The 22,854-nt window shown below is 37.4% G+C and overlaps 1 protein-coding gene across 5 annotated transcripts in view; it reads left to right on the forward strand.

Annotated features, from left to right (window-relative positions):
* The window catches only part of CPLANE1 (ciliogenesis and planar polarity effector 1), a 162,439-nt gene that overhangs the window by 111,689 nt on the left and 27,896 nt on the right, over positions 1–22,854 (forward strand). Inside the window, exons 43-47 of one of the 5 annotated variants that reach the window (XM_032278933.1) lie at positions 5,031–5,281; positions 12,577–12,664; positions 17,202–17,339; positions 20,665–20,695; positions 21,193–21,321. In XM_032278933.1, coding sequence (XP_032134824.1) covers positions 5,031–5,281; positions 12,577–12,664; positions 17,202–17,339; positions 20,665–20,695; positions 21,193–21,321 — 637 coding nt within the window. Of the gene's footprint in view, positions 1–5,030; positions 5,582–12,576; positions 12,665–17,174; positions 17,340–20,664; positions 20,696–21,192; positions 21,322–22,854 lie in introns of those variants that run through there. The other 4 variants (XM_032278934.1, XM_032278932.1, XM_032278935.1 and 1 more) reach the window with 4 other exon arrangements.

Genomic DNA, 22,854 nt, shown 5'->3' on the forward strand with positions numbered 1-22,854 from the left:
TAGTATTTTGTTTGTTTGTTTAAAGAAATAGTAAGAGATGAAGCTGGAGAGGTAGAGGAAAGATTATATGTCCCATTATCTGTCATAGGGAGGCATTTGAACTTTTAAGGTGAAGGCATTGAAGACATACTGGAGTTTTGGACAGAAAAGGAACATGATTTATGTTTTTAAAAGGTCTCTCTGGGTCTGGTGTGGAAGATGGACTAGATAGCATAGAGATAAATTACAGATGGGGATATGATTTGGAGTCTATTTTTGTGAAAGCTTCAGCCAAGTAATGATATTCAGAATGTTGGTGTGTAGCAGGTAGAACCATCAATTTTTGTGAATTTGGATCCGAAGGAAAGAGAGGAGCCTCGAGTGACTTCTGGTCGCTGGCTTGGGAAACTGAATGGTAGTGCTATTTGCTGAGCTGTGGAGCAAGGAAGAGGGAGCAATTTGGAGGGGCAGAAGCAATGAATTAATTTTGATACACTTACGGGACAACGTAACTGGGATGTCCAGGATATAAGGAGCTGAAGCTCAGAGAGAGTGCCATATGGATTTGGGAGTCACCTTTCATCAATGACATAACTCGGAGAAAGTGGGAAGAGTGAGCAGAGAAGTGAGTTGTGAGGCTGGCAGCCCAGAAGTACTGATGGGTAAAAGGAATGGATGGCAGAAAAGACTAAGAAGTATGAGGAATACAAGGAGGAGGAGACCCAGACATAAGAAGAATGCATTTAAAAAAGGTGTTGCAGACCAGGCATAGTGGTAATTCCAGTACATTGGTAGACTGAGGTGGGAGGATTGTTTGAGCCCAGTAGTTTGAGAATAGCCTGGGTGACTGAGCGAGGCTCTGTCTCATTTAAAAAAAAATAAAAATAAAAAAAGAGGTGTTGCAAATGTGGGAGAAGAATCAACTGAGTTTAAGAAAAAGCAGAGTCATTGGCTTTGATTTTGTCTTAGGAGGTTTAACATTTGCCTGAGAGCCCATATAAAGTCAGTAATAGCCAGCATTAGGCCCATCTATTAATGTGTGTGGCTTTTGATTTTCTTTTCTTTTTTTTTTTTTTTCCAATTATTTTATTGCATTTTAGGTTTTGGGGTACATGTGAAGAACATGCAAGATTGTTGCATAGATACACATGTGGCAGTGTGATTTGCTGCCTTCCTCCCCATCACCTACCTCTGGCATCTCTCCCCTTGCTATCTCTCCCCAGCTCCCCACTCCCCACCGTCCCTCCCCTATTTCCCCCCAACTGACCCCAGTGTGTAGTGCTCCCCTCCCTGTGTCCATGTGTTCTCTTTGTTCAACACCCGCCTATGAGTGAGAACATGCGGTGTTTGATCTTCTGCTCTTCTGTCAGTTTGCTGAGAATGATGGTTTCCAGGTTCATCCATGTCCCTACAAAGGACACAAACTCATCATTTTTGATGGCTGCATAATATTCCATGGCGTATAGGTGCCACATTTTCTCTGTCCAGTCCATCATCGATGGGCATTTGGGTTGGCTCCATGTCTTTGCTATTGTAAACAGTGCTGCAATGAACATTCGTGTGCACGTGTCCTTATAGTAGAACGATTTATAATCCTGTGGATATATACCCAGTAATGGGATTGCTGGGTCAAATGGAATTTCTATTTCTAGGTCCTTGAGGAATCACCACACTGTCTTCCACAATGGTTGAACTAATTTACACTCCCACCAACAGTGTAAAATTGTTCCTATTTCTCCACATCCTGTCCAGCATCTGTTGTCTCCAGATTTTTTAATGATCGCCATTCTAACTGGCGTGAGATGGTATCTCAGTGTAGCTTTGATTTGCATTTCTCTGATGACCAGTGATGATGAGCATTTTTTCATATGTTTGTTGGCCTCGTGAATGTCTTCTTTTGTAAAGTATTGGTTCATATCCTTTGCCCACTTTTGAATGGGCTTGTTAGTTTTTTTCTTGTAAATCTGTTTTAGTTCTTTGTAAATTCTGGATATCAGCCCTTTGTCAGATGGGTAAACAGAAAAAATTTTTTCCCATTCTGTTGGTTGCCGATTCACTCTAATGACTGTTTCTTTTGCTGTGCAGAAGCTGTGGAGTTTGATTAGGTCCCATTTGTCTATTTTGGCTTTTGTTGGCAATGCTTTTGGTGTTTTGGTCATGAAGTCCTTGCCTATGCCTATGTCCTGAATGGTTTTGCCTAGATTTTCTTCTAGGGTTTTTATGGTGTTAGGTCTTATGTTGAAGTCTTTAATCCATCTGGAGTTAATTTTAATGTAAGGTGTCAGGAAGGGGTCCAGTTTCTGCTTTCTGCACATGGCTAGCCAGTTTTCCCAACACCATTTATTAAACAGGGAATCCTTTCCCCATTGCTTATTTTTGTCTGGTTTGTCAAAGATCAGATGGTTGTAGATATGTTGTGTTGCCTCCGAGACCTCTGTTCTGTTCCATTGGTCTATATCTCTGTTTTGGCACCAGTACCATGCTATTTTGATTACTGTAGCCTTGTAGTATAGTTTGAAGTCTGGTAGTGTGATGCCTCCCGCTTTGTTCTTTTTGCTTAGAATTGACTTGGCTATGTGGGCTCTCTTTTGGTTCCATATGAAGTTTAAGGTGTTTTTTCCAGTTCTGTGAAGAAGGTCATTGGTAGCTTGAATGGGATAGCATTGAATCTGTAAATTACTTTGGGCAGTATGGCCATTTTCACTATATTGATTCTTCCTAACCATGAACATGGAATGTTTCTCCATCTGTTTGTGTCCTCTCTTATTTCGTTGAGCAGCAGTTTGTAGTTCTCCTTGAAGAGGTCCTTTACGTTCCTTGTTAGTTGTATTCCTAGGTATTTTATTCTCTTTGTGGCAATTGTGAATGGAAGTTTGTTCTTGATTTGGCTCTCTTTAAGTCTGTTATTGGCATATAGGAATGCATGTGATTTTTGCACATTGATTTTGTATCCTGAGACTTTGCTGAAGTTGCTTATCAGCTTCAGGAGATTTGGGGCTGAGACAATGGGGTCTTCTAGATATACAATCATGTCGTCTGCAAATAGAGACAATTTGACTTCCTCCTTTCCTATTTGAATACCCTTTATTTCTTTTTCTTGCCTGATTGCTCTGGCTAGAACTTCTAGTACTATACTGAATAGGAGTGGTGAGAGAAGGCATCCTTGTCCAGTGCCAGATTTCAAGCGGAATGCTTCCAGTTTTTGCCCATTCATTATGATATTGGCTGTTGGTTTGTCGTAAATAGCTTTTATTATTTTGAGATACTGGGGGTGGGACGGTTGCGAGAGCGCCAGCTATCCTGAGGGAAACTTCGGCGGGAACCAGCTACTAGATCGTTCGATTAGTCTTTCGCCCCTATATCCAGGTCGGATGACCGATTTGCACGTCAGGACCGCTACAGACCTCCACCAGAGTTTCCTCTGGCTTCACCCTGCCCAGGCATAGTTCACCATTGTTCGGGTCCTAACACGTGCACTTGTGCTCCACCTCCCCGGCATGACAGGCGAGACGGGCTGGTGGTGCGCCCTCGGCGGACTGGAGAGGCCTCGGGATCCCACCTCGGCTGGCGAGCACACCGGCCTTCACCTTCATTGCGCCACGGCGGCTTTCATGCGAGACTCTGACTCGCGCACTTTGATTTTCAAGTAGAATTTGAAAAAGTCGTAAAAATATTAAAGTTGCATTTTGATGAAGTATGTTTGTAGCAAGGGATAAATGTAATATTAAGGCTGCCTTATGTGTGGAGCTTTGTTGTAGTAATTTCTGTATTCTTATCTCAGAAGTCAAGAAGCTGAAATGGAATTTTTAGGTATATTAAAACTGATTTGGAAGGTAGTGTTGTGTTGGTTTAAAATGAAGTCATAAAAAATGAGATCATCAGTAATACCTCTTCTTTAATTATAGCTAGTGCTCAACTTAAGACCACGATTGGTTCTGACAGACCGGTCGTAACACAATTTGGTCGTAAGTTGAGTAGGCTATATGTACAGTACTGTGAAATGATGTTATAAAAGTCTTTAAGTCATATTTTATCATAATTTTCTTTCATTATTGTTATGTATCATAATTTTCTTTGTTCATTTTATGCCATTTGTATCATCTCTACACCATTCTGTTTCTTATTTTTACATTCGTCAGGTTTAAGTAAAACACTGCATTACCAGTACAACTGGTTTAATATTTGCAAAACATACAAAATTACAAAATACAGGTGCATACAAAAATACAAAATACAGGTGTAAAAAATACCATAGGAAACATTTTCCCAATTGCAAAACATATCAAAATATATAAACATATACGAAACATTTTATTGGCCACTGGTGCTTGGCTGCGGATTGTTGATGTCGTCATCTGAGGCAGCAGTTGGGGTTACCGGAGTTGGTTTTTTCATAAACATGGTGAGCTTTGTCTGAATTGTATGTTTCTTTTGTTCTTCATAAATTTCACGATACGGATGAAACACATCGTGCGCCATCCGTTCAATCCTTGCAAATCGTTCGATGTTTGGGTCCATTGCTTCGAAATGTATAAGAAGTTTATTCAGTAAAGATAAACTGTCTGATAATCCCTTAGTGGTGAACTTTCTTTCTGGCTCCTCTTCTTTCTCTGCTTCTCTTCTTTCTTCTTCCACCACTCTTTCTTCTTCCAGTTCGATTAGCTCTTCATTTGTAAGTTTTCTGGATTCTTTGTCTAGCAACTCTTCGACATCTTCCATTTCACACTCCAAAGAAAGGTCTTTAGCGAGTTTTACTATTTTTTCCCGAATTGTTTCAAGTTCATGTTCACTGTCAAATCCGTCAAAATCATTAACATAGCGCTTAACACAATTTTTCCAGATGCCGTTCATGCACTTTGTCGTCACAGCCTCCCAGGCGGTAGCGATATTCTTGATACACATCAAAATGTTGTAGTGTTTCCAAAAATCTACAGCGGAGCAGTCGTGGCTAGCGATTGTGGTCATAAAGTCGAATGGTCGTAAGCTGCATAGGTCGTAAGTCGATCAATACCTGTATAACAAATTCTGCTTTTACTTTTATTAATATTTAGATCTGCCAGAACCAGAGTTCCAATTCAAAGGACAGAGCACAAAACCAGACTCTGCAGATTATTTGTTATGGAAACTGCTGCAAGGTATCTCTGCAGCTCGCCCTGCACCAAGCTCTACAGCTTACCAACTAGAGCATCTCACTGCTAAGCTTCAGAAAATTGACGAGCAGCTGCTAGCAATACAGAACATTGCTGAAAACATAGAGCAGGATTTCCCCAAGCCTGAAATGCTAGATCTACATTGTGATAAGGTAGACTATCTTTATTTTTAGTTTTTTGTTTGCAACTGAATTATGATTTTTAGTGTGATATAACTTTGGATACTTGATATTTCAAAATAATGGGAAATTTGGTTTCTTTAAGCTAGGGTTTTTCAACCTCAACACTATTGACCTTTGAGCCAGATATTTCTTTGTTGTAGAGGACTGTCCCATGCATTGTAGCATATTTGGCAGCATCTCTGGTCTCTACCCAGTAGCTTTCAGTTGCACTGCTCCTTAGTTGTAACAATAAAAAATGTCTCTAGATAATACCAAGTGTTCCTTGGGAGTCAAAATCACCCTCACAAATACAAAGCTTACCTTAAGCTTTTTAGAAGTAAACCCATGTATAATGCTGTTATCATAAAATAAGTTGGAAAATACTACTCTCTCTTCTATGTCTTGGGAAAATTTTTTATAGAATTGGCACTATTTTTTCCTTAAATGTTTGGTAGAATTCAGTGAAGCCATCTGAGCTTAAAGTTTTGTTTATTGGGACATTTTAAAGTATAAATTTACTTTCTTCTGTACATATACGACTATTCAGCTAATCTTCTGCTCTAAATAAAGCTTTTTCTAGAGTCCCCCACACACAAAAAGGAAGTAAACCCATGCTTCCTACCAATAAAAAAAAACTGTGAATTACAGAACTAGAATGTGATATTAAAGGAACCCCACTTGTAATTATCATTTTCCTCTGAAAGATTTTTATAATTTTACAAATATTATTGTCCTTATATTTGGAGTTTTTGTCAGTTTTAAATATTTTATGTAAGTTAGTAATCAGTTCCTTAGAAAGTTTTCATATCTTTTTTTCTTTTTATTCTTGAGTCATAGTCTTGCTCTGTTATTCAGGCTGGAGTGCAGTGATGCGATCGTGGCTCACTGCAGCCTCGACATCCCAGGTTCAAGCAATCCTCCCATCTCAGCCTCCCGAGTACCTGGGACTATAGGTGTGCGCCACCACACCCAGCTAAGTTTTTAAAATTTTTTGTGGAGACAAGTTCTCACTATGTTGCCCAAACTAGTCTCTAACTCTTGGCCTCAAGCAGTCTTGCCTTGGCCTCCCAACATGCTAGGATTATAGATATGAGCCACCACACCAGCCTAGTTTCTATGTCTTTAAAAGGTAGTCATTCACACCTGTAATCCCAGCACTTTGGGAGGCTGAGGTGGGCAGATCACAAGGTCAGGAGATTGAGACCATCCTGGCCAACATGGCAAAACCCTGTCTCTACTAAAAATATAAAAATTAGCTGGGTGTGGTGATGTATTCCTGTAGTCCCAGCTACTCTGGAGGCTGAGGCAGGAGAGTCACTTGAACCCAGGAAGTGGAGGTTGCAGTGAGCTGAGATGGTGCCACTACACACCAGCCTGGCAACAGAGTGAGACTCCATCTCAAAAAAAAAGGTAGTCATAAAAAAATAAATGTTTATATATAATGGTAGTTAAAATAGGAAGTCTCAAAAATTAATTATTTTGCACATTTTGTCCTTTTTTAAAAGGAAGAACAATTTATATCATGAGGATTAAAGAATAAATATTATGTTACAAATAATAGGTTAAATGAGACCATGGTTGGGTGCTTGAGGCCAGGAATTTGAGATCAGCCCAGGCAACATAGTGAGACCTCATTTCCACAAAAATAATAAGTCGGGCATGGTGATGTGTACCTGTAGTCCTAGCTACTCAGGAGGCTGAGGTGGAAGGATCACTTGAGCCCAGGAGTTCAAGGCTGCAGTAAGCTATCATTGTACCCACTGCACTGTAGCCTGGGTGTCAGAGCGAGACCCTGCCTCTTAAAAAAAAAAGTTAAATGTCTTAAAATCTAACATTGGGAAATGCAAAATAGTCTACAGGATAAGAATTTTGTTATTGACTTACCTTACAGATATTCCAGATTGCTAGCATGTTGACATTTTAAAAAATGTTATTTTTTAGGTTTATAGTATGTCCTCAATCCAAACATTTAACACATACTTAAAAATTAAGATTAAGCATATGTGAAACTATACTGAAAGGATATGAGGCAGGACTACTACTAAGTAAAAATACTAATACTAAGTAATGATATTATCATGCTTATTTGGTTTGTTTCCCTGTTTTTTTTTGTTTGTTTGTTTTTTGGTAGAGATAGGGTTTTACCATTTTGCCCAGGCCAGTCTCCAACTCCTGGGCCCAAGTGAGACTCCCACCTCAGCTTCCCAAAGTGCTGGGATTGCAGGTGTGAGCCACCCTACCTGACCTGCTTTCTGTTTTGTTAACCCAGACTTAGATCTTTAGATCTGTCACATCCAAATAAATGTTCAGCATCAAAGCAGTTGCTGGCACTCCTTACTTCAAAGAACCTCTTTTGAAATTGCCATCTGAGCTAGTTTAGTAGTCATTGTCTACAGCTAGATACTTGATTTATGCCCAAATCTAGTCTTGATGCTGGCTTGCTGACTCTCACAAGAGTTTATAAATCATTAATTTATTCAACAAACATTTATTGACCATCTACTGCATATTAGGCCCTATGCTAAGTTCTGGGAATAGAAAGATAAATAAGGCATAGTACCTACTCTCAAGGACTATAAAATCTAATAAAAGAAGGTAGATGTATACACCAATAAATACATATGTACTGGGTGTAATGAGGACACATAGATATGCCTGGCATGTTGTGACTGGACGGGGTAAGTAAAGCTGTGGCAACGGTGAAGGCTTTGCAGAGGTGACTCTTGAGCTGGTAATGAATTGATATTCATCAGTTAATTAAGGAAGGGCTGACAAAATATTGTGAGTAAAGGAGAAAGGTACCAAATGGCATAGAGTGTTTGGAGAGCTGTATGAGCATTACTTAGAGATAGAAGTTAGTGAGACTGGACTTCAAGATACCTGGCAGTAGAGGTAGGAGAGGGGAGACAAGGAGGAACAGAAAGCATTGTTTACCATGTCAAGCGATTGGGATTTTATCCTATAAGCAGGCAGTAGGAAACCAATGAAGAATTTTAAACAGTGAAGAGAGATGATCAGATATACAGACAGTAGTATGGAGGGCAGATTGGAAAGGATAAGTCTGGGAACAAGGAGACCACGGGTCACAGTGGTTCCAAATCTGGCTGCCCATTAGTATCAACTAGGAAACTTGTTAAGAATGTGGATTCCTGGGCCCCATTTCCCTGAAATTCTGATTTTAAGTAGGTCTGGGTAGAGCCCAGGAATCTGTTATTAACAAGCTTCACAAATGATTCTTGGCATGCTTCTAGCTCCATAGCAGATCCACTGATAAGTGCTTGAGATACACTAAATATCCAAGGCAGGAAATAACAATATGCCTGAATTTGGGCAGTAACAATGGAGGGAAGGCATTAACAGGACTTAGAGATTGATAAGCTGTGGGAAGGTGAAGAAGACAACAATTCACAGTGTTGTCCAGATTCCAGCCTGAGTGAATGGTGGAGCCGTTTTCCAAACTAAGGAAGAATTGTGTGTGAGCACGCATATTGGGGGAGGCAGGCACAATGATTTCTGTCAGGGACATGATACATTTTAGGTGCTGTGAGATAAGTAGGCAATTCCTCAGAAGCAGCTGAGGAGCTACAACTGGGCTTTAAGATACAGATTTTGGAGTAATCAGGAGGAAGTTCAAATTATGATAGAATAGGCACTTCTCAGGGAGAGCACATAGAGGAGAAAAGAAGAGGGTAAAGAATCTTGTGGAAACATTTCCTTGTAAGGATGGGGATTCAATAAGACTTGAGAATAGTCTGAAGTTGTAAGAGACCCAGGAGAAAGCCAGCCAAAGCAGGAGTTGCAGGAGGTAATTTCTACATATCTGAGTCCATTAAGTGTAGGGCCACAGCCCTACAGGGTCATGGGTTGTCCCCTATTGTTGTGCTGAGGCACAGGATCCGAGAAATAGAGGCAGGACACAGAAGGGCAAAGTAAGTGCAGCTGGGCTCAGGGGGGCCACGCCATCAATAAGCGGAGACAGGCGAGGCCCTAAATGTCCAGAAGCATCTGTATTTACTGGGTATAGGTTAGGAGGCAGGGTAGTGAGTGAGGTCATCTTTAAGAATAGTGATAGGGTCGTGAGCAATAAACAAGGGGTCCACCCCCATTAGGTCACCTAGGCTAGGAGGTGGGCAGTGTGCAGCAAGGGGTCCATTTCCATTAGGTCACCAAGGCAAGGAGGTAGGCTGTGCACAGTGAGGGGTCCATCCCCATTAGGTCACTGAGGCAAGGAGGTGGGCCATGCGCAGTGAAGAGTGTGCAGCGTGCAATATATCTATGGGCACGCTACTTCTAAGATTATCTGTAGGAGGATGTTTTGAGTCACACAGCAGTGACAGAGCTGACAGGGTCTACCACCACCTGCTGGCAGCTTCCAATGATTTCTATAGGATAATGCTTTTGAGCCAGCACAGTAACAAGAGCTGATAAAGCTCACGATCACCAAGGCGCGATTATACCGGAGGGGTTTTAAGCCCTCGGACGCTTGTGGGATTGCCGGTCTGAGGGCAGCCTTCCACAATAACTGGATGCAAGGTACTACAACTCCTTCATCAGGAGGAGTGGCTCTTGCTCCAAGCCTGCCATACAGCGGGTATCTTTACGATACTGAACACTGCCACCTGAGCCATGGATTCTTGTCCTGATATAACTGTTTTTCCCTGAAATCATACTGTGCACCATTTCTGCTCTAGATATTCCTCCGACTGTAAGCTGCTTATTCCTGAATTCATACTCTGTACCGTGTCTGCTCTAGGCATTCCTCCAACTATGAGCTAAGATATATATAGGGAAATAACTGAGTGGTAAGATATTCTTCAGGCACTAATTCTACAAACTAATACATGATTATATGTAAAGGATTATGTAAAAGGAAATAACTGAGTAGTAACACTATAAACTAAAATATTCTTCAGGCACTAATTGTGCTGGGAATCTGCTTAGCTCTCCTTCCTCGGTGCCTAGATGCGGGGGTTACCCACAATTAAGCATTTGGACTGCTTTTGCATGTCAAGATCACTCAGATGCTTTTTAAAAGTATACATTCTATCCCTGCTGAATCTGTTGGGGAGGTGGAGGTGGCTTGGTATTTTTAAAAGGCTCCCAAAAATTCTGATAGGGCTTCTCTCTCAAGCCTTTTAAGATTTGAAGGTAGGGACAATGTCTTTTGCTACACATGTCTTTTGTAGCTACACATGACATGTACACATATCATTTGCTACACAATGTCTTTTGCTACACATGGCAGGCATTTAATAAATATTTGCTTAATGGTTGTCTTTGCTGTCTTTGTTTTGACTCTGGCAGTAATAAAATCACACTTATATACTAAAGATTCACCACTAGAACAGTTATTTATAATTGTGGTACAAAGTTGGGAGACAATTTCAAAGGAAGGGTTCCAGAAGTGTTTGCTTGAAGTCCCTAAGTAGTCCCTTCTTATTTGCAGTTTTATTTTCTGAGGTTTCTGTTACCCTCTGTATAATATAAGAAGATATTTTAAGAGACAGAAACCACATTCACATAACTTTGATTACAGTATATTGTTAAAATTGTTAGCTATTGTTAATCTCTTATTGTGCCTATTGATAAATTAAGCTTTATCATAGGTATGTATGCATAGCATAAAAATATATAGTCAGCCCTCCATATCCATGGGTTCTGCATCTGACAGTTCAACCAAGTGTGGATTGAAAATATTTTAAGAAAGCAAAAAAGGATGTTTGTATCTGTACTGAACATGTACAGATCTTTTTTTCTTGTCATTATTCCTAAACAATATGTCGTAACTCCTAAACAATATGTCATAACAACTATTAATATTTAACATTTACGTTGTATTAGATATTATAATCTAGAGATTATTTGAAGTATATGGGAGAATGTGTATAGGTTATATATAAATACTGCACCATTTTATATAAGGGACTTGAGTGTCTGTGGATTTTGGTATCTGTGGTGGTCCTGGAGCCAATCCCCCTGTGGATACTGAGGGACAGCTATATGTAAGGTTTGGTACTACCCATCACATCAGGTATTCACTGGGGGTCTTGCAACATATCCCCCAGGGAAAAATAGGGTATTTAGTCTTCTAAAATGACTATTTTGAAGGAAATAACATTTGGTATGTGTGTTTGTGTATATATATACAGTTTATATATTTACTTATTTATTTATATATTTCATTTTTGAGATGGAATCTCAGTCTCTCATCCAGGCTGGAGTGCAGTGGTGTGATCTCAACTCACTGCAACCGCTGCCTCCTGGGTTGAAGTAATTCTGCCTTAGCCTCCCGAGTAGCTGGGATTACAGTGTTGCCACCATGCCTGCCTAATTTTTTAATTTTTAATAGAGACAGGGTTTTGCCATGTTGGCTAGGCTGGTCTCAAACTGACCTCAAGTGATCTGCCTGCTTCACCATCCCAAAGTGCTAGGATTACAGGTGTGAGCCACTGGGCCCAACAAGTTTGGTATATTTTTTAAAAATGCTCTCACATTATTGTAATGTACACATAAATACAAACATCTTCACTTGCCTAAGTTAAGAAAGCAGCTTGTAGGCCTGGAAGAGGCCCAGGGATACCCAGGGCAGACACTGAGTAGTAAGTAGTCTTGAAGAACTGGTTTGACTATGTTATGCCACTAAAACAGTCATTGAATCTCTCTGGGCTTTGTTCTCTCATCTTTAATATGAGTTTGTCCATATGGTAATTCAGATTCTTCATCACACCTGTAATCCCAGCACTTTGGGAGGCCGAGGCAGGCGAATCACAAGGTCAGGAGATGGAGACCATCCTGGCTAACACAGTGAAACCACGTATCTACTAAAAATACAAAGAATTAGCTGGGCATGGTGGCATGAGCCTGTAGTCCCAGCTACTCAGGTGGCTGAGGCAGAAGAATCACTTGAACCCAGGAGGCGGAGGTTGCAGTGAGCTGAGATCACACCACAGCATTCCAGCCTGGGTGACAGAGCGAGAGGTTCTTCTTCATTCTAAAATTTTATTTTATAAAATTATAAAAATTATAAAATTGTAAAATTTATCATTATAAAATGAAATTTTATTTCATTTTTCCCGAGGTTCTTAAAGGTTATAACTCAGTTAAGCTACAGTTAAGTAAAAATTCCCTCTGCTTTATTGATCCCTACCATTTAGCTTATATTGGATTTAATCCCATTTCTTTCACTTTTGCATTAGTGCAAATGTTTAAAACTTACATAAAATTGTTTGATGTTTTGAAATTTTCAAAGTATTACCATTGTTTTGTTGTGTGCTTTTTTCCTACAGATTGGACCAGTGGATCACACTGAATTCTCTTCTGGCCCTGAATTCAAAAAAACATTAGCTTCGAAAACCATTAGCATTTCTGACAAAGGTTTGTGGGAGCTGACAGAGGCTGGCCGAAGTCTTGCTTTGGTTGACCTGAAAAAATAGGCATTGCTTTGTGGAGTGCTAGAAGTAGGAATAGTTTTCCTGTGTGATCTTAAGTCATCAGCTTCCCAGTTTTTAGATTAGGATTATTTTTTTGTAATGTGATTAGCTCCCACCTCAAGACCTTTCTGTTTGTTTGTTTTTTGTTGTTGTTGTTGAGAAGACAATAACCTCCTCTGGATTTTATGCCAGGATGGGGCAAGTGTGGCCTGGAGCACAGTTTTTGTGGATTCCAAACCATTTGCCTTATTGTGCTGAGGATTGCACAGAGCTTTGTGCTGAGGTTGCTGTTTGTCTGTGATCATCAGCTGAGCTAAAATTTAAGGTTCTGGTAAAATGGCCAGGCAGTGGTAAGGTATTAAGTTTTTTCATTTCTTATTGAAACAATGAAATTAGAGCAGTTGATTTTACTTTCTACTGTGTCTGTAGTAGTTTATACCTGCATTCTTTTTCTCATTCAGTCTTGTCAGTTTAGACTTTTCAAAAGCCAGTCTTTGTTAATTCTCTTTATTGTTTCTCAGTTTTCTTTTTCATTAATCTTTATTATTTCTTCTATTTTGGGGGATTTTTTGGCTTTTTTCTAACTTTGTTTTTTCTTATTTTTCAATATATGCAGTTGAGGCTGAACATGTTCCTACATGAACCTAAACAAGAGTGTTGATACTCATTCATCATCATTTGGTGTTGTGCAGGTCTGCATAGTTTGTAGTTCATAGTTCGCATTATGATTTCTTTAGCTTGTAAAAGGAGTTTTTAGGTTCTAAATATTGAGTTTGGACTATGTTTTCGTGATTGATTTCCATTTTCATTGTATTTTGATTAGCTGGTGTGTACGATGGTATCATTTCTTAGATATTTGTTAAAATATCCCTTGTGGCTGAGGATATATGGTCGGTTTTTATATATGTTCCACATTTATTTGAAGAGAACAAGCATTTTCTGTTGGTTGTATGTAGTGTATGTATATATATCTCCCTTTAGTCAAGCTTCTAAATTGTATTGTCCAGATTCTATATATTTTTTCTGATTTGTTAGTCAGCTTGATCCATTCATTTCTCAGAAGGTTGCATTAAAAATTACCCGTAATGATTGTGGAATTATTTCTTCTTGTAAATCTGTTACATTCATCTTAAGGCTATAAGGTGAATATAGTTCAGAACTGTTATATTTCTTGTGGGATTTTGTCTCTTTTGTCATTAAGTAATAACCCCAGTAATTCTTTTTGACTTGTAGTCAATTTTGTTTAACATGAATATTATTACCCCTGTGTTTTGGTATGTCTTTTTTGATAATGTTTTGTTTTTTGAAATTTTATGTTAAATTTCGACTCTATTTTAATAGACGACAGAATCATTCAATTAACCTTCATATACTCAACAAAAAACTCTAATCATTATTAACTCATGGCCAATCTCTTTTTTATGTATACACCCACCCACTCTTCCCACCTTTTTCTTGATTATTTTGAAGCAAAACCCAGACAGCACATTATTTTATGTGTAAATATTTTATATGTATCTCTAAAAGATCAGGTCCATTTTTAAAACATAAGCATAATAATATTGACATTCTTTAAAAAATTTTTAATATATTTGCATATCTAATTAGGGTTCAGATGTTGCCAGTTGCTCATTTTAAAAAATAGTTTTGTAATGATTACAGTTGGAACCCAGGTAAGATCTATATGTGGCCATTGGTTGATGGCTTGTAAGTCTCTTAACTTCCGGGTTCCTTCTCTCCTTTTTCTTCCTTCAAGTTTTCTTTGTTGAAGAAACAAGATATTCATCCCGAAGTGTTTTTCAGAATCTGGGTTTTGCTAATTGAATCTCTGTGATGCCATTTAATATGTTGCTTTCTCCTCTGTATTTCTTGTAAATTGGATATCATCCTTTACTTTCAAGCTGTTTGATTATGTTGTAGTTGTATCCAGCATGTAACTAGATTTCACTCCTTTAAATAATTAGGCAATCTTTTTTAACCAGCAAGTATAATCAGTGTACATTTATTTACTGATATATTTGTGCTTATTTCTAATATCTTATTTCATGTTTCTTTTTTGTCATGTTTTTTTCCTTTTTGTCCCTCTTTTTGGCCTTTTATTGGATTGAGTTTTCTATATTCTCTCTTTCCTATTGTATTGGTTCAGAAATTATACATTTGATTTTTAATCCTTTAATGGTTACTCTTAAATTTTTAACATTCATAGTTGAGTTAAAATTTAAGATGAAGTTGGGCATGGTTGTGTGTACCTGTAGTCCCAGCTACCTGGGAGGCTGAGGTGGGAGGATCACTTCAGCCCAGAATTCAAGGTTGTAGTATGTTATTATTATGTCTCTGAATAGACACTGCACTCCAGCCTGGGAAACATAGTGAGACACCGTCTCCTAAAAATTTTTTTTCTTTTTAAATTAAGGTGAATATATCTACCTCCCAAACAATATAGGGACTTTAGACTTTTTTAGCACTGATTCGTGTCCTCCATCTTCTCTGATAACTGTTTTCTAATATTTTAGATCTACTCCGTTTTTAACCCTTGCATTTAGTTTCCCTTGTCTTTTATTTTTATTAGTCAGTGCTTAGTTAGGATTTCTCAACGTTTGTCATTCTCTTTGCCCACAATTAATTCATTTTAAAATTTCTAATTTCTAATTACATTTTAAAATATAAATATATATGCAACAAACGTATAAAACCAAGACAACTTTCATGACACCTCTTATTGCCTGAGATGAACTCTGCTCTTTTCTCTTCTCTGCTATTGTTGCCAACAGTTGCTTCTTTAAGGATTTGGTTTCATTCTTCCTTCCTTTCTTTATTATTTCTTTCCTTTAGAGTCTGTGAGTGGTAACTTCTCTCAGTTTTTGAAAATAGCTTTAATTTTACTCTAATTCCTGAGCGATATCTTATAGCTGAATGCAGACTTCTAGGATGATTATTAATGTTATGTTAGCATTAAAAGATATTATTCCATTATTTTCTGGTATCTCTAATTGCTGAGTTTACACTACCTATGAGTTATAGTCTGACTCCTGTTCTTTTATCTCTGATTGCCTAATTTTGCTTTTTTCATATAATGATTCTATGTGTGTATTTCTTTTTATTTACCTTCTATTGGAGTAGGAATGATTTTTTAGTTTTAAGATTTAACTTTGGGGACTTTTCAACCCATAATCTTTTGAAGTACTGCTTCCTCCCCATTGTTTCTTTTCTATCTTCTAAAATACCTATTAGAGTATGTTGGACCTTCTCACTCTGTTCCTTGTCTCTTTTAACCTCTCCTGCATAATTTCCTCCCTCTATCAGTGGTGCACTCAGGATGATTTCCTCAGATCTGTCTTCTAGTTTGCTAATTCTCTTTTTTGCCATGTCTTTGCTGTTTCAGCTGTTCATTATGATTTTAATTTTGGTGGCTACATTTAATATCTAGAAGTTGTATTTATTTCTTTTTCAAATATATCTGCTCTTTTAATGTTCTGTCCTGTTCTTTTATTACTGTTCCTTTGCTTTATCTGTTTAATAATTTTAGTCATGTTTTATGACTAACCCTTTCTGATTGATATATTTCATATGTGCACATTATCAATTGTTGAATATGCATACTGACTCTCTTTCATAGTTGGTTGTTCCTTTGTGTGATTTGTAATTTTTTATCATAGGCTGGCTTATCGTTAGTGGAAGTTCTGCTAGATTATATGTATTTGTCTTTGGAGTAGTTTTGCATTTTCTTTTTGCTATCATTGAAGTAGAAAAAAATTGGAACAAACTTTAGTCTACATTTCTTCACTTGGGATTGCTGTACTATCTTGATGGTAGAAATTCAGACTCTGTTCATGCTTGTGGCAAGCCAGGGGACTTTGATTTCTAAGTTGACTTTTATTTTTCTCTTAGCTGCTGTCCATGCAGATAGGAAACTTATTTGCTATTTCATTAGGGGAGAGATTTTCTTATCCCTGTTTTATGGACAAAGGTGTCCTTCAGTACTCTAAGGTATAAGAAGGTAGTTCAGTTTTTCCCTCATTGCACCACATCTTCTATTCCTCATAGTAGACTATCCCAGCCTCGTTGCCTATGTACTGCGTCAGCTTTGAGTTCCTTTTTCTTTTCTGGCACCGGGGAATTTCTCTGTTTAGAAGGACTGGTTGTGTATTAACCTTTTTTTTTTTTTTTTTTGTAATTTAGTATTTCTTTGTTTTTATGGAAGGGCCTGTCCACTTTAGCTCAGTCTGCCATATTTAATGAAGGTGATAATAAATTTTATTGTTTGTTTATGGCAGAAGAACTTTAAATTTTTAATTAAATTAATTCATTATTCAGTAGTAAGCTATTAGCATAATATGTGGCAAACTTCTAATATCTGTGTTGCCCATTGGAAATATTGGCAGTTGCTGTCTTTTCCATGTGATCTTTTTTTTTCTCTACTATTTTCTTTTAATTGTTATATGTAATCTGATTAGTGCGTTTTTTGACTTATATGGATGAAGAAGATCAAAGTGACAAAAAGGAGACTTCAGAACCCGAATTCTCAATAACGGAAAATCATTCTGGTCAAAAAACCCATGTGTTTTCTACTGCTGATTCAGCTGTCAGCCTTTCCAGTGACCAGAATACTACTTCTCCTGGTATTGTTCTTTATTTTTTCATTTGCACATACTCTTATTTTCCATTATAATGTTACTGAATGTGATTTACTGGGAATACAGTTATGAAAGGTTTGTGAAGTCATTTTGTAATATTTATTTTAGGGGGAAGGAAAGTTAAAACTTTTGCTATTCACATGGAGAACTATAATATCTTGTCACCTTCATAAGACATACTGCAATCATGTATCATTTCTTGGTGTAACTTATTAATATGAAATATATAGCAACTGGAATTACTATAGTAGTTGATTTTTACAAAAATTGAGAAATTAAAACTCTTCCAACTATAAGAACTTCGAATTTTAATTTGAAAACAAAATAGTAGCTATCATTTATTGAGCCTCCACAATGTGCCAAACACTGTTTTATATGCATAGACTGTGGTTTAAGCCTGACCTACGAGGTGTAGACACTATTATTATCCCCATTTTACAGTTGAGGAAATTGAGATTTAAAAGGATTTAGTGCCACTTTTTGTTTCATTTCATTTGGAGGTGGCAATTAAAACTGCTATTCTTTAGTCCTAATGAATACATTTTGTCATATGAATAGTAGGACATAGTAAATATATCAGTTCAATCATTGATAGTGGCTTGGAAATTTTTTTTTTTAGTTTTGCTCTCAGATATTGATGGTAAATTAAAATGATTTTATTGAGTGTTTAGTATTTGCCACTATTGAGAATACTCAGAAGAGGGCGGGTGTAGAGAAAAAAAAAGATCACATGAGGATGGATTTAATTTTTGCTCACAGCCGTTAAGTTATTTGAAGGCATTTCTGGTAAATGAAGTAGGCTAATGATTAGGCCAATTGTCACTGTCTGGAATTATGTGGTTATCAAGGAATAAAGTTGGTTAGTTATGTTTAATAAATTGTTTATAAAGGCACTCCCAAAGGATGAGTTTTAAATATGGTTAGAAAATGAAGTATGGGCCGGGCGTGGTGGCTCAAGCCTGTAATCCCAGCACTGTGGGAGGCCGAGGCGGGTGGGTCACAAGGTCAAGAGATCGAGACCATCCTGGTCAACATGGTGAAACCCCGTCTCTACTAAAAATACAAAAAATCAGCTGGGCATGGTGGTACATGCCTGTAATCCCAGCGACTCAGGAGGCTGAGGCAGGAGAATTGCCTGAACCGGGGAGGCGGAGGTTGCGGTGAACCGAGATTGTGCCATTGCACTCCAGCCTGGGTAACAAGAGCAAAACTCCGTCTCAAAAAAAAAAGAAAATGAAGTATGAACAGAATTTCCCTATGTGACCATTTTTAAAGTTATTTATTTAGGTAAAATGCTTTTATGCTCTTTGATGAAGCAAATCAGATTCATTTTAGTAGTCATACCTTTTGTATCTGATTAACTTGTATTTTGACCATCATCATAAGTAGTTGAGGCTTTTCTTAGCAGTAACTGAATTGAGGTAGATCTTTGTCAGGGACCAAAGGCACTAAATTCTATCATATAAGACAGTTTATCTTTAAACATGAAGCTATTTAATTAAATTGCGTTTGTTATCAGAGTGTTCTGGAATTCTTCAAAAGGGTGTTCTTGTTTAGCAGTAGTGATTGAAAAGTATTAAACTTGCCCAGGTTGGACAAGTTTTGCCCACGTTTGTTGGTACTGTGGCTATGGCTTAGTAATCCTAGATTACTAAAAGCAGAAAGGGAAACTTGTTACTTACCAATCTTTGATGACTAACACTTCAGCCTTTAACCCAAGAGGTCACCATCTTTACTAACCTCACGTACTCCCCCATATGCAGCCCCACCAGCATTAGAAGAGGGTCCTTCAAGCTTTTTTCGTGAATAGGAGGGCAGGGGCCACTCACATACTGAAAGAAAGTGTCTCTTTAATGAACACACTCTTTTCTAAGTACATAGGATTAGTATCTTTTTCTACCTAGGAAAAAGCTATAAAGGGTAGTGCTATTACTATTATGTTAATCTTAGATTTATGTGAAGTATTTCTCTCTTAAATTGAATTAGTTGCTGTTAAGAACACACAAATGCCCATATTCTGAGAACAAAAATAAAATCCTTGATTTGGAGATTAATAAATTAAACAGAACAATATGTTTTCAAGAAAACAAGTATTTCATATTAAAACCATGTGAATGTATAAGTCTTAGGGACAGATTTGGTTTATCTCAATATAATAAAATCTTAAGGCATGTTTTTTTGAGAAGAGATGTCAGAACACTTTTTCCTATATTCTGTTTTTAGAATTAAACATATAGATGATTGAATAAAGTGTTTTTCTTTGATGGCATATAATTAATACTGGACAAGAGTTAAAAATTATATTTTGGGTCACATTTTTTTTTTTTGAGACAGAGTCTTGTTCTTGTCATCCAGGCTGGAGTGCAGTGGCACAATCTCAGCTCACTGAAACCTCTGACTCCCTGGTTCAGGTGATTCTCCTTCCTTAGCCTCCCGGGTAGCTGGGATTGCAGGCACATGCCACCATGACCAGCTAATTTTTGTATTTTTAGTAGAGATGGGGTTTCACTATGTTGGCCAGGATGGTCTTGATCTCCTGACCTCACGATCTGTCCGCCTCGGTCTCCCAAAGTGCTGGGATTACAGGCCTGAGCCACCATGCCTAGCCTTGGGTCACATTCTTATAGGTAAATTGCTTCTGGATTTAAATAAGATATTTTCTAAAATATATTACTTTTAAGTCACCAGATATTTGTTTTTTTGTTTATGTATATTTTATAAAGTAAATTGCACTCCAGTACTGTAAGCTGTGTACTAAGCAAAGAAGGATTGTAATTCCTGAGATATATTATACAAAGTACTCAGGATAGAAAAGTAATAATCTTATACTGGCTGGGTGCAATGGTTCATGCCTGTAATCCCAGCACTTTGGGAGGCCAAGGCAGGTGGATCACTTGAGCTCAGGGGTTCAAGACCAGCCTGGGCAATATAATGAGGCCCCATCTCTGCAAAAAATACAAATATTAGCCTAGCATTGCAGCACACACCTGTAATCCCAGCTATTCAGGAGGTTAAGGTAGGAGGTTCACTTGAGCCTGAGAGTCAGAGGTTGTAGTGTGTTGTGACCATGTCCCTGCACTTAGCCTGGGTGACAGAGTGAGACATGGTCTCAAAAAATATGTAGACAGTATTCACTACCAGATAACATATTCAAGAGAAGGATAAATATGCTGTAAATATATATATATATAAACCAATTTGGAGGTGTAAAAGTATTTTAATTTCTGGTTATATAATTTCTAAACTAGATTAAGAATTGAAAGTAAAAAAAATGACCTGAGATTTTTATTAATAATGTTTTTTTATTTAGGTATGAATAGCAATGATGAATTATTTGAGAGGTAAGTATCTTAAGAATTAATTCACAATTTTCTTTAAAGTTGGGTGTAGATAGTGGAAATTTTGTTGTTCATTATGTGTGTGAACTTTTACATTATACATATCTTTGTGGTTTAAAGGAATATAAGTTTTCATTAGGTATGGGATATTTTTAAGAAATTAAAGATTGTTATATCCCTTATGGTTTTAGCGTAAGTAATTCAAATACAATAGATTATATTTACTACATTTTGTTATGTAAATATGGATTAAATTTAAACAGGCAGAATCTATAGAGGTTTTCTTCTGGGCCAAATGTTTGCTTTTTAAAGAAAATCTACCAGGACATTACTTTTTGATGATTAGTCTTTTTCCCTGAGAGATACTAGAATTACAGAGATAGAAGAAACAGTAGATATATGTTTATCATTTTGTGTTCATTTGTTATATGTTTATTTTTGCTTAGTAATTAAGTTGTAGATACTGAGTTTTATTTCTTAAATTACATTTGCAAATGAAGTGTTTCACTAGATCCACTCCAGATGACTGGATTGACTGATATTGCAGACATTATTGATGACCTTATAACTAAAGATGGAATTTCCAGTGAAGAGCTTGGCTTAATAGAACAAGCTAAGAGCATCTCCAGGTAATTATTGAATAATTCATTTCTAATCTGTTTAAAATGCTTCTGGTTGAAGAATGTTTAAAACTTGTCATATTTAATGTGATTTTTATGAAACAAATCTGAAGTTTAGAATAGATTTTTTCTTCATGTTTTATTATGTATATATGCCATTCTCTTCGTTTTTCCCTAAGGATATATAGTATATAACTGTATCCTGTGAGTTTTTCCAAGAATCACTCTAAGTACAACATATATTTAATCCTGTCTCTGACTAGAAGTAATGAATGATTTAGTTCATAGCATTTTACCCTGACATGAACCCTTAGAATACATTTTAAATATCCCTTCTGATCCATCATGCAAATAGAAAACAGAAAAGAGCAGGAGTTGCTGTTTTTATATCAAATAAAACAGACTTTAAGCCAACAGCAGTGAAAAAGGACAAAGAAAGACTTTACATATTGATAAAGAGTTCAGTTCAACAAGAAGACTTAACTATCCTAAATATATAAGCATTCAACACTGGAGCACCTAGAGTAATAAAAATAAATACTTGTAGATCTGTGAAACTATTCAGGCAACCACATAGTAATAGTGGGGGACTTCAACACCCCACTGACAAAGTTAGACATATCCTCCATCAAAGCAGAAAACTAACAAAATCTGAAATTAAGTTAGACACTTAACCAATGAACCTAATAGACATCTGCAGAATGCTTCACCCATCAATCACAGAATATACATTCTTCTCATCTGCACACAGAATATACTCCAAGATTGACCACATGCTTGGCCATAAAGCAAGTCTCAATAAATTTAAAAAACCTGTAATCTGACTGATATGGTTTGGCTATGTCCCCACCCAAATATCTTGAATTGTAGTTCCCATAATCCCCATGTATCGTGTGAGGGATCAGGTGGAGATAATTGAATCATGAGAACAGTTTGCCCCATCCTGTTCTCGTGATAGCGAGTTAGTTCTCACAAGAACTGATGGTATTATAAGGGGCTTCCCACTTCAGTGGCACTCATTCTTTTCCTTCTGGCCATCATGTGAAGAAGAAGGACATGTTTGCTTTCCCTTCTGCCATGATTTTAAGTTTCCTAAGGCCTCCCTACCCATGCTGAACTGTGAATTAATTATTCTTCTTTCCTTTATAAACTATTTAGTCTCAGGTATGTCTTACTTAGCAGTGTGAGAAGAGACTAATATGGTAAATTGGTACCACAGATAGTAGGGTACTACTGTAAAGATAACTGAAAATGTGGAAGTGACTTTGGAACTGGGTAACGGGCAGAGGTTGGAACAGTTTGGAGAACTCAGAAGAAGACAGGAAGATGTGTGAAAATTTTGAACTTTCTAGAGACTTGTTGAATGGCTTTGACCAAAAGCCTGATAGTGATATGGACAAAAAGGTCCAGGCTAAGGCGATCTCAGATGGAGATGAGGAACTTGTTGGGAATTGGAGCAAAGGTGACTCTTGTTATGTTTTAGCAAAGAGACTGGTGGCATTTTGCCCCTACCCTAGAGATTTGTGGAACTTTGAACTTGAG

The sequence above is a fragment of the Sapajus apella genome, unplaced genomic scaffold (assembly GCF_009761245.1).
Source record: "Sapajus apella isolate SASKATOON/1434 unplaced genomic scaffold, GSC_monkey_1.0 scaffold11, whole genome shotgun sequence".
Lineage (NCBI taxonomy): Eukaryota > Metazoa > Chordata > Mammalia > Primates > Cebidae > Sapajus > Sapajus apella.